The 12,878-nt window shown below is 39.7% G+C and overlaps 1 protein-coding gene across 4 annotated transcripts in view; it reads left to right on the top strand.

Annotated features, from left to right (window-relative positions):
• Positions 1–6,766, top strand: part of RIMS1 (regulating synaptic membrane exocytosis 1) — a 339,793-nt gene extending 333,027 nt beyond the window's left edge. For all 4 annotated transcript variants that reach the window (XM_086461476.1, XM_086461474.1, XM_086461475.1 and 1 more), the window contains 4 exons: positions 2,014–2,126; positions 4,860–4,961; positions 6,054–6,193; positions 6,548–6,766. In XM_086461476.1, the coding sequence (XP_086317602.1) occupies positions 2,014–2,126; positions 4,860–4,961; positions 6,054–6,193; positions 6,548–6,766 (574 nt within the window). The remainder of the gene's footprint in view (positions 1–2,013; positions 2,127–4,859; positions 4,962–6,053; positions 6,194–6,547) is intronic.
• Positions 6,767–12,878: the final 6,112 nt, after the last annotated feature.

Genomic DNA, 12,878 nt, shown 5'->3' with positions numbered 1-12,878 from the left:
TGCTATGTTTTTCCTGCCTTGTGGGATTCCCAACAAAATCAGCAAGAGCTTAACTTTGGTTGCTTGAGTAGTATTTTGTCTGTAGTTCACTCTTGGCATTACTGTAGGCGGGTAATGATGACAAGTAGGAAATGCTTATGTTAAGTTTGTACAGGCTACTTTTCCTTCCTTGTCTGTATGAACATTATGATACTGACTTTACCTCCAGGATCACATAGTTTGACAGTATCATACCTCATTCTGCATTTCATAAGACCAATCAGATGTGTAGCTCAGCTGAGCTGAGAATGCAGATTTCTACAGTAAGTACCCCAGGTACCACCTTATGTTCTTCTGCTTGACCCGTAACTGGAGTTTAATGAATTAGAATTAATACATATTAAGGTGAATGTGGACTTCACAGCCTTCATTATTTATGTGTACAGCTAGAGGTGTATGAAAAGTAAGAATGCTCTCTAGTGAATGTTTTCAATGTTGTTAGTCATTCCATAGCAAAATGTAACACATCTGGGGGAAAAGGGCCAAAGAAAAGAGCAAGAAACTTTTCATAGTAGGGGCAAGAGTGAAAGGGTAGTGCCAGTGGGGAGAGAAGCAGGTTGTGTGTCTTGTCAGGAAGGGAGGGCTTGAAGCTGCATCTCGAGGTTAGGTGAATGCTGTAACTGGTGAGCTGATGGTTGAACTGGAGACCTTTTGGTAAATCAGAGTTTTCTAATGAAAAGCACTGTGCTGATATTTTCTGGCCAGTTTTAGTTACAGGCAGTCTATATGTTTATGCAGGCATAGTATGAGCGGTTAGTCTTGAAGAGAAGGATGGGCTTTTTCTATCCAACTAAGTGGTGTTTGCAAAGAGTTTTCAGTATGAATTGAATGACTGGAGCACATAAGCCTGATCTGCGGAAATCAAAGCTTTTCACACTAGATGTTTTTATTAGGAAGTTTTGTTATTATTTTCTCCAGTCTAATAGGGAATTTCCTTTGAGGGAGAAGCAGATAGAGAGTGGTGGATGGCTTACTGGTTAAGATGCTACCTAGACTTGGTTCGAAGTCTATTCTTCTGTTCTTCATAATTGTGGTGAGGAAGTCAATACTTAGTCTCCCCACCATGGATCATTCCTTCTCTCTCTTTTTTCTTTTTTTTTTTTTTTTTTTTTATGTGTTTGTTAATTTTGTTATTGTTTGGAGACTGTATATCTATTAAAAAGTAGTGGAGATTCTGGAATACAAGAAAGAAGCTTGGAAAAGCACATATCTTAGAATTATAGAATAATTTGGGTTGGAAAGGACTTTTAAAGGTCACCTAGTCCAACTCCCTTGCAGTAAGCAGGGACATCTTTAACTAGATCAGGTTGCTCAGAGCCCCGTCCAACCTGACCTTCAATGTTTCTATATATTCTCTGCTGGTTTATTATACTTCAGTTTGTGTCCTGAAGGAGGGGTAGATACCAACTGTAGATCCAGATGTGGCTACAAGAATGTTTTGGCTAGGGAGTGGCATTAGATTTAGCTCTAATCAACACTAGTACAGCCTGCCAGTGTACTGCTTCATTAAACAGCTGCAGCAATCAGATTAATTTAGTGTACACATCTGTTTCCCCTGTTTGTTCTAACTGATGAGGATGGGGTTTGGATGTATGTATAGATATAAAACAGTATTACAAGTTAAGTCAAGCATTCAAGAATGAAGAATGATAGGCTGTTAAATTTCCTGAGGCTTTTTATGTTTTCTCGTACAAGGTCACTCATAGTTTATTCACCTATCAGGCTCTTCACTGCTCCTGGAGAACTCCTTAGCAAGAACTGGTTTATGAACTACTTTGGGTCTATGTGCAGAATCTCACTATGCTACTTTGGGGTCCATGGGAGACAGCTCATTCCTGATGCTGCAGAACCAGTTTGTGGTGGCACACCCTGAGCTCTTTGCCTTGTATCAGTAGTACTTTTGAGGTAAATACTTTAGGACAATAGAAATTTATCCTGTTCTTACGCTTAACCAGCTTTTCTTTTTGTCTTCAGCTTAATATTTCCTGGAGTACGGCTGGGTGCTGACAGTCAGTTCAGTGATTTCCTCGATGGACTTGGACCTGCACAGTTAGTAGGCCGGCAAACACTAGCAACCCCTGCAATGGGTAAGAATAATATGCTCTGCTCTGTTAAATGAGTAATAAGCCAATTAACTAACACACGCGCTGCCAGACTACAGCACCAAAAAGACTTTTACAGAGTGGCTACCTTCACTGTGAACATAAAGGTTCTATATGCAGTCACTGGAATTCCTAGCACGCTAGCATCCAAAATAGGGTGAGAAACATTATTTGCTTCATTTGAGGTGTCACCTAATCTCATTTGCAATTTGAAGATAGGGGTTGCTCTTTACTTCCCACTCAAAATTATTGTGGCTTCTCCAATTGTAGCTCACTGCAAAATCTCAGCTGTTCAGTTTATATTTACTTGCCACAGACTATATTGGATGCGACAGACAAGTTTCTGGCCAAACTCTGCACTTGTCCAAGCTTAGTTCATCTGACCCCAGAATGTGAAACTTCTGCCCTCATTTGCAATGCCCAATAATCAGCTGTTGATAAAGCCAGTATTAGTCATGAAAGAGACAAAATCCTTTTCTACAGCAGCTGCCTGGGGCTGTCTGTGATCTCTGTGTTCCAGACCAGTCTGTATTTCCCTATAGTAGCATTAGCTGTATTTTGGTTATGGACAGAGTATGAGTGTATAAGGTATGCAACAGTACAGTACTGTGTAAGTATCTTCGGAAAAGTTTGATTTTTTTTTTTTTTTGCTTCTATACGAGCAATTCTTAGACATGCTTTAGGATGCTAAGTGAGGAGTCCTTGATCCAGTACTTTAACCATACTTCTACTGCTGGAAATTATAAATGGCCAATGCTTCAGTACAGCTGTCTTGGGAAAATCAGCTTCAGGAAGGGCTACTGAGCCACTTCTGAAAAAGGAGAGAGAAACAGAAAGCAAACTTGCAGGAGAGAGTGTTCCCCTCCCAACTTATGAGCAGGAGGAGACAGAAGCTTTCTTGAGAATGCGTTGAGTACCCCCTAAGGCAAGGGTTGCTGTGTAAGTCCAAATCACTGCTACCAATGGATTAATAATTACCAAACTTGTTAGATTCATATTTTCTATTATTATTTTGAAAGAGAAGATATTTGTGAGATGTTTGCTCAATGAAAATCTAAGTGGCTTTATTGGTATGAATATAAGGGTTTAGATTTCTTCCATCTCTGTATTTTAATCTTGTTTTCTGACTAAATTTGTTCTGCAAATTACTTGAGTACTACGTTTATTTTCACTTCTTAGAACTGCTTTATTTACTAAAGGCTCAAGTTTTGACCCCCCAAAAAGCACTCAATCATGCTTTCTAACAATTTTCAGAAGACCTTCTATGTATACTTTCACTAGTGACAATTTGAAAATGTTTGTATTATCACTCCCCCTTCTGGTTCTCTGTTGCATGTTTTATTTTGGATATGCGATACAGACATGTGCTCTTAAAAGGGCTCATTGGAATTTTCCTGTGAACTATTTTTAGTGAAACACAGAGCTCTTTTTATTCAAGCAAAGTTTGATTGATTAAAAAAATCTTCCGTGCTGCTCTGTCATACCTCAGGTAACAAGGTATAAACACTGCTTTAACATATGTTAGACAAGCAAGTGAAAATCTCGTGCCTTGTTAATTTCAAAATGCTGCCTTTCTAAATCCAGACCCCAAATTCTGTAGTTCAAGACCACCTATTTGTCAGTGTGGTTTTTTAGACAATCTTATGTATACATACATATGTGTTTCATAGAGATATGTATAGTTCGTTTATTTGCATAGGCATCACTTAGCTGCCAGTGTCACACTGTGCTTTTTTATTCTGAGTGGCCTGTTAGATTTCTGCCCAGCTGATTTCATGATATGTGAAACCAGAGAGATACAATGCTTTGTGCATCAGCCCATAGTTGGCTTCTCTTGCATTTTATTGATCTAGATCAGAACAGTGCTTGGTCTCAGACTAAGCGGTTTCCTTTTTCTGCAGGGAAAGTCATTTGTCAGAACTCAGACAGGGAAACAAGTTTGACTATTTAGTAGCAAAAGCAGCTGCATATCTTAACATGTTGCATCGTTTTATCCACACCAAAAATGGATGTGGAGTATTGATAAAACCAGGAAAATTGTCACACCTGTACTTGTTGGAGACTTTTGCTGAAAAAAGACCTCTTTTGAGCTCCTGGCGGGCAGGGCATCATTCTCTGAAGCTCTGCTATGACTATGTGCTTTGACTGGTTGGTGTCTCTGCCTTAAGCTGAGGATCCAGTCAGTCAATTGTAGTTACAGAAGGTTTCAACCTCTACCAGCAGTTCTCCTTCCTGTCTCATCAGACAAGGAGCCTTCACACTGCCAGCTCTTGCATCTCAGCTTGGAGGCAGAAACTTCCAGCCGAGGGGATTTCTGAGTTTGGGTTTTAGGCTCTCTGAGTGTGGGACCACTGTCAGGGCAGCACCTGTCAGTCACTGGCACACTGGGGCAACAGTCTCTAGCTAATTCACCAGTGCAAAATTAAAGGTGAGATGATTATACCGTAGTCTTGCTGTAAATTTGACTGCCTCCATGGATGAGAAATACTGAGCTCTGGTATAAACCATGCACCAAGAGAGGGCACCATGCTCCCCAAGTATGTATCTTTTACTCCTGGTTTAAGGATGGAGAAATTGAAGGAATCAGGAGGAGAGGTGACAAGCCCACTAATGCAGCAGACTAGTAGCAAGCTAGCCTTTCTGTTTCTCACTCTTAGACCGTATCTCCTGGGCCGTACTGCTTCTCTAAAATGCGGGCTTCTTTCTTCTCCTCATCAGGTGACATCCAGATTGGAATGGTGGATAAGAAGGGCCAGTTAGAAGTAGAAGTCATTAGAGCCCGTGGCCTCACACAAAAACCTGGCTCCAAATCTACCCCAGGTAAGGAAAAAAACAGACAATCTATGAACAGAAAACAAGAATATGAAATATCATGATGAACTGGGGATCTGAGACTTTCTGAGCTCCCTGTTAGCTGTCACTACATTTCTATTTGTTTGGTTTGCATTTCAACAAGGAATGTGCGCATGGATATACCCTTGTCCTCTTATTACCACCTTGCATCTGCCAGTTGCGTGCCAGCTTTCAAGGAATGATTTTCAGGAACTCAACATCCGTTCTGGAAGGAACATTTGCAGAAATATTTCTGCGTACCTTAGGCAAGTCATATATCTCAGAGGAGCTTTGTTGATGTAGATGAAGTCCTTTGTGTTTGTTCCACATCAAAACAAGAGATGGAGAACAGATGAAAGTACTTTGAACAAGCAGCTTAACAGACTCACATGCCAGGATCTTCTGTATGCAACAGTGCTTCAAGAAGACAGCAGGTTATGCTAGTGCCAGTGTTGATAATTTGTCTAATGAATGAGATTTAATATTGTATCATTTTTACAAGGACATTTTTGAAGTTCTAATTATTTATAGAAAACTTTATTAGAGGAGATTTATAATCACTACCGCAACCACCACTTACCGTGACAACTGGAACAGTATTTTTAGATAATATTTTGGCAAAATGGTACTTTAAAACCTCCTTAGGAGCTGAAGATGAAAGAGCAACTAATGTCTGTGTTATCGGAGTGACTTAGTTTTAAATATTCCTTTCAATGGAACAACAAAGTCTTTTATTTTGAAATATCTCTGACCCATAAACATACATAGAGACTCCAGAGTAGCTGTCAGTGACAGTTAATTCCTGGCAAAAGAAAATGTTCTTAAAATGACAGACACGAAACATAATTGTTGTTAGTAACATCTTAGATCGTTACATTCAAAGTTTATAAAAATCAAATTGATTTATTATAGGATGTGTCATTTATTTTATGAAGATAATTGTATTCAGATTATACAGTGAAGATAACGTGCCACTTTTTTTCCACTCAGCTTCCTTTTAAGGCATTTGTCCTCCAGCTCAGATGTGCAATGTAGAAGTTTTTAAGTCCAAACATAAAATTAATGATGTTCTGTTTGCAGCTCCGTATGTCAAAGTGTATTTATTGGAAAATGGAGCATGTATAGCTAAGAAGAAGACAAGAATTGCACGGAAGACCCTTGATCCTTTGTACCAACAGACACTGGTTTTTGATGAAAGTCCACAGGGTAAAGTCCTTCAGGTCAGTTGCTTCTTCATCCCATTTTAGGCTATCATTTGGAGAAGCACTTGCATGTTTACTTAAGTTTAAGCAATGTGTGTAAACCCATTCCAACTCACTAAGCATTTAATTTTATAAATACCAGCAAACACATCCTTGTGGCTTGTGGTTTCAGACCTGCAAAATGTCTGGCTGTACTAAACATTTCTCTTTTGTTGACTCTCACTCCTGTCCTACCATTAGGTTTTCCCACAAGATGGAGCAATCGCTCACCCTTAAGAATAACATTTTCCTTATGCTACACATAACAGCAGGAGTGAACATATAAGGATGGGTTTGGGGACAATGCTGAACCTGTATTTTGTGTTCTTCCAGGTAATAGTTTGGGGAGACTATGGCCGAATGGACCACAAATGCTTCATGGGAGTTGCCCAGATCCTTCTGGAGGAACTGGATCTGTCCAGTGTGGTAATAGGCTGGTATAAATTATTTCCACCTTCATCACTAGTGGATCCAACCTTGACTCCCCTGACACGCAGGGCTTCCCAGTCATCTCTGGAAAGTTCAACTGGGCCTCCCTGCATTAGATCATAGTAGCAGGTGCTGTCTAATAAAAACATCACCCAGGATAACAATTGGAACCAGATATTCACATGATCAAAAAACACTGTTGGAGAGAGACAATCACTTCTGTTTTTGCTTGTAGTAGTTATCCAAACATATGTCTGTTTGTCAAGAGATGGCTTAAATTGACAGAACAAAGGTATATCACATACGGCCAATCTATTAACGGCTATCACCGATGCTTATACCGATTTAAAAAAAACAAACAAAAAAAAAAAAGAAAAAAAAAAAGAGGGACCTTTAGATTCGACCTAAGTCAAAGATGACCCAAACTGGAAGCTCTCACTCTGTTAACAATGTTGTATTTTTCACATTTTGACAGAGCCCTCAAGCAGTGTTACCTTCCTGGTGTTTCAGAGTTTTTCTGTACTTGTCACTTCTACTAGTTTTTTGCCATGTGATTCTGCTAGTTTTGTAGAAGTCCTCACAATGCTAACAGAGACCCTTCCTTTCTTTTTCTAAACCAAACAAAAAAGGGCTGAAGCATATCTCTGTAAGCATCGTTAAAGCGTTCAACAGCCACAGTTACGATTCCAGCAAGTTCAAATCGTTTCTCAGTTCTGGTACTTCCAAGTCTCTCACGTGGGAACCCAGAACAAATGACCAATCTAAGTTATATTCTTAAAAATTAATAATCATCACAGTGCCACTTTTTATTTGTAAAAAGCAGATATGTTTGCATTATATATAATAACTTTTATGTTTATGATGTTTTGCATGGAAGAATTTTGAAGAATTCTGCAACTACTGCTGGGGACTGGTATAAAGCAGCTTTAGTCTTAATTTTGACATTGAATATGTTACTGGTAATGCAATTTTCCAAGAGGAAATATTTACGTTTTGGTGTATAAATGTATATTTGACTTCCCAAAATGTTGACCAGGAATGGATTGAGCATATGACACTTTCCGCTGTACCTGGGCTTCTCTGATGTGTGTCGCTTCAGACACACCTGTCTGCCCTGGATAGAGCATGGTATGAGTTGTTCAATGTTTCACTGGAAATTCCAGTTGAAATATTCTGCACTTACTAATGTTTTTATCAAATTTTAGTTTACATTTCTTTGAGATTGATGCAAGCACAAGGCTTGATTTTTTAACGCAAGATATCTTACTTTTTGGAGAAAAAAAAAAAAGTCAAATTTAAATTTGCTTTTTATTAATTTGAGTTCTTCTTGGCCTTGAAATCCCTTGTGATATTCTGTAAATGTGCGAACAACTGCAAATTCCTGCAGGTGCATTGATATGTTTCCCCTCCTTTTACAGGCCATTCAATTTTGTGATCACACAAATAGAGCAGCATGACTTGGAACCGTTCAAAGCTGCATGCACGTTTTGTAAAAAGAGATGAAAAAGGTTATTTAATAATGTATGTTAGTTCCACATAGGCCAGCTTGTATGTTGCATGTACTTGTACAGTTTGCTCGTAATTACTCTACTGAAGTAACCAAGAAATCTAAGCCATCCATTTTTCTTATAGACATTTTGCAGGTTTTAGCCAGGCTAGGTCTGTGAGTCTGGTGCTAAATGTCTATAGATGGACTTTATTTTTTACCCTATGGAAAACGTGATGTAGTACGGACCAAATTCCTTCTAATAACTATTTTGGTGTAGATTCCTACTGTGGGGCTGTAACACACGTAGAAACTGTGTACACACTAGGTTTTAATTCATAGACATACTGCCTGCACCAAGTGAACTATTTATTATTACTCAACACGTGGGAATTATTCTGCCCATCTTTCCATAGGGCGCAGATTGGTTACTGCTCGACCTGCTGAGCAGGAAGAACTCAAGCATTGGTGCACTACTACTAGATCCTGTTCTGTCTTAGTGGCCAAAAACCAACTAGTTATAATTCGATAGTATCTTTCTATTTTGACCACTTGTCTTAACACTCCCCTGTGCTTTTAAATGAACTTCCAACTCATGTTATGTAAACATGTTTAATAAAATTTCCTTTTCATGTCCAGTGTAGTAGTTGTGCTCTCTGTATGTTCTGAGGTTCATCTGTGATTCTGCTCGCTGCAGGACTGTGTGAAATGTGTTAAGGATCAGTAAAATGATAAGTAAATTCTATGGTTCTTTCGATCGCTGTAATAGTGTATGTTGAAATCTGGGGCCAAAAGCTGAGGCCTGATGAAAGTCATGTTTGGTTGGCTTCCTTTTCACCAAGAAAGGAGCCAAATTGTGCTCTCATTCATTGAAGCGGGCAAATTGAAGTCAAAACCCAAATGTAGCCAAACTACCATCTGGTGAAATCAAATCAGTTTACTGGAGTTGAGTGATGCTGCGACTGCTTGCACCAAGTCAGCGCAGCAGTCTGTGTTAGAGCCAGACACCAGCTTCATTTGGTGTGTGCTGAGCCTTGTAAGATGTGAGAAAAACTCCTGATCTTTTGCACTTTTTAAACCCAGAAATATGCCCTTGTATTGTAATGCCATCATGGACCATGCTTTATAGACATTTACCTGAGAGCAGAATTTGGCACTAAATTTTATTAGAGAAGCAAAGATTATGTACTTTGTTTGATTTTTAGTTTTCCGTGTCCCACAGATACCTGATCACAATTTAAAAATAACATAAAGACAATATTGCCTCACTTTGAACACTTTTGTTTATTACTTTATTTAACTGAATACATGGTTAAGCTACTGAAAACAAATGAATAATTAAACATGGTAAATCTCTGAACAAAAGGCATGTTATATTTCTGCTTCTGCGTGGTGGGAGTGATCTGTTTAAATACAGAGTTTGTCATACTGTTACAAAAAGCCCTCAGTTTCATACATCTCATGGCTATGAATATTGTGTCCAATACTAGGATATCTTTTCCTTTCTGGTCCTGAGAAATAAATAAAGTTCAGCATTTCTGATCTCCCCCCTAGAGCACAGAGAATATTGCAGCAAAAGAACACACTGAACTGTTTAATTTGTGGTGTTTCTGATTAACAGGGATCACATATGCAAAGATTTCAGGAATGAAGTAGTAGACTGTGCTAGAACAGATAAGTTGTGTGCTGGTCTCCTTTCCCAGGGACTGTTGCCTTTTAAAAACTCACTGCTGAGTGTTGGGATTATAATATACAGATAAATCAGCTTTGGTTCCCTCCTGGTTTTCCCTTGAGAATGCAGTACTGCCTTATATGGCATACACGGGGAAAGAGCAAAGATACTAAACTTGTAATCTCCGTCATATAATCAGACAGTTATTTTCCTCGTGATAAGTAAATTTTCTAAATCTTGTATTGAAATGCGAATTTAGTGTCCCTCTTTGTGGGCAGAGAAAAAGCCTTTGGCCTTGACCTTTGTGTTAGGGAGACATCAGAACTGCTATGAGCAGGTAGGACAAACCAGAGCTTCATGGTCTCTCTCCTTCATAATTCCCAGAGAAATGATACGTGCGCTTTCGTTGCCTGGTTTCACTTACAGGTGACAGTCCCAAAAGCTGAGTTCAGCCCAGGTATCATATGCTATACATACAAGAAAAGTTCAGAATGGATCTTCAGGGGCTGTTCTGAGTACTCCAAGATTTTACTTTGACTTGTCCTCTCTGAAGTCAGCTGTTTGCTGCCCCTGTGTAGTCACTACTCTACTGTCCACAGCCCATTTAACTCTAGGAAAAAGGGTTACAGGCCTCATACTCTTCTTTTGCCTTAAGTGAAGAAAGTGATGGCAGACAGTGATGTAGCTCACTCTTTCAAGTCCCAAAGGCTCACCCCATGTTACTCTACTACAACTCTGCAGGCATAGAAGAAAGCAATCTGCAAGAAAGCAGATTATTATTGAAGGGTATGGTTTCTCAACCCAGATGATGACTATTCTGGCCATCTTGACTGATTAAGAACTCCACTAACATCTATCAAGAGTCACAAGAGCCTCAATTAATACTTCACTCCCAGCCCTGCCATTTTTTTCTGGGAGAAAAAGAAAATGCAGGGGTCATGTATGTATTTTTTCAGTGTCTGCATGGATGACCATGTAAGCTGGTAGTAAAATACGATGGTTATGAAAGAGGTTGTGTGTGGCAGGCATGTCACTTACATCAAATGTTCTTCCAAGTTTTGTGATCCAAATTCGTCCTCCCTGAGTTGCCAGAGATGGAAGGAGAAGCTGCCCTTACTCTTTCCAGAGTCCAGGTGCTGACAATGGTTCAGCTCCTGAATGCACAGCCTGGTGTTTTAACGAAATGCCCCTTGGTTAGGCACTTTTTAGAAGTTGGTATGATTTGTAGTCGTAGTTGTGCATCAGGACATAAAACCTTAGACATTCTGCCTTGTTGAGTCAAAGCTTCTAACACTCAACACTAGTAGTAACTGAGGGAAAGGGTAAAAAGTTGACAGAATCTGTAGCTTACAGCGTATCAATACAGCAATTCAGGTAAGACAAGTATTCTACAGCTGCATTTATGTCTCAGGTAGTACAAGAAAGGCATGCTTGAGAGCTGAGTCTTTTGGAGGTTTCAGATGCTAGCTGCTAGAAGTGAGTCACCAAAGGATTTCACAGAATCTTACAGGTGGCCCCTGAAAAAATTACCTTCAAAAGGTGATGGGCAGCAGTTTGTTACCATCGTGATCTTTGGGCAACTCAAAATTATTCATTCTGATCGCCTTTAACATGTTCGCAATTTCAGAGCCCTGCTAAAATGCAGCTACAAATCAGTAGTGGCCTACTTGGTAAAGCACTTGGTCCATAGTGAAAGGCTGTGTGGTATCACCATCTGCGTGGATTTTCACTACGTCTGCAACCATTTGTTTAGATGAAGATTTAAAGTCTCTTTTCACATTTCCTTCTCATTTATATCAGTGGGATGTACACTTCTGTGTGACTCTGAGAACCTAGGTATCAGTCTCTGCACCTGAATTTTGTGATGAATAAAATGGGTGTAGGTGTAATTCCCCATTTAAGAGACATCACATAGATATGGAAAGAACAGAACATACATGTGGAAAAAGCAGTTGTGAGGTCCTCAGAGACTGAGATGCCATAAAGTGATCCCATCTTCTTGCCCTGTCTCTTTTTTACACTGGCAAGTATCAGGAAGCAGTATCTTCCATACCAAACCTTGTCACTACACTTCAGCTACAGGCACATAAAAATTCCTGAGCCATGCACCTGAGCAGGACGCAACTGTCATCTTCAGTTTATACTATCCCCTGTAGAAAGAGTCCTCCATACTGAAGATGGCTCATGTCTCAGTCTACTCCTCAGGAAGTACAACAGCACTATCACCTCTGCATTTCCAGAACCCCTGCTTTGTCTTTAGTCCCAGTTGTGTGTCCTGACAGCAAGTCTCCACAGAAGAAAGCTGCCCATGTACCTGCAACAGCACCAATTACAGAAAATGGAATAATCCCATTTAGAACAATCTGATACAAGAGTCAGTAAGACAGTTCTAGATGGTTTAAGAAATCTTCTCATGCAATTTAACCAAATAAATTGAGATTTGCAAATCTAGCAAACATCATCAAACAGAACTTCAATTAAGTGTTATGGTGTGTACTCAGAAAAGAAATCGGTTTTGATATCTGTATTTGCATACTGCAGAAACAGTGCCCACACACAATGCAAACATGGCAGTTTTACACTAGCACATAGGAACAAAAAAGACTAAACATTATTTTCAGTAATGCAGAGGGTGAGAGATGGCCAGGACGGAAATGTTTTCTAAATATTTAGTTACTAAGCAAAATCTGTTAGAAGCCAGGAGCAGCACTATCCTTGAGCTGCTGTTTGTTAAAGCTGCAGCAAAAGGAACCAAGAAAGCATGCAAGAATTTCACCCTCCAGTTTTAGAAAGAGCTGGGTTTCTTCCAGTGGTGGAGTCTGAGGATATGTACGCAACTCTCGGGTGCTCAGGAACTAACAGGCAACCCAAAAGAAAATAATGACAATTACAACAAAAAGGCAATGCGTAAAAGCCACATGGAAAACTGTCTTACGATTGTGAAGGCCTGAGAGTGCAGCGGTCCCTGGACCAGAGAGAGAACAAGAGTCTGGAACTGGAACGAGTCCCCAGATGTCCCTCTCATACCACAGGTTAGAAGGGCTGGATGTCTGTTAGCCGCCAAACCTACGGAGCTT

The sequence above is a fragment of the Leptosomus discolor genome, chromosome 2 (genome assembly GCF_034619465.1).
Source record: "Leptosomus discolor isolate bLepDis1 chromosome 2, bLepDis1.hap2, whole genome shotgun sequence".
NCBI classification, from domain to species: domain Eukaryota; kingdom Metazoa; phylum Chordata; class Aves; order Leptosomiformes; family Leptosomidae; genus Leptosomus; species Leptosomus discolor.
The sequence above is the reverse complement of the archived record's forward strand: the minus strand, read 5'-3'. Positions and strand labels throughout refer to the sequence as shown.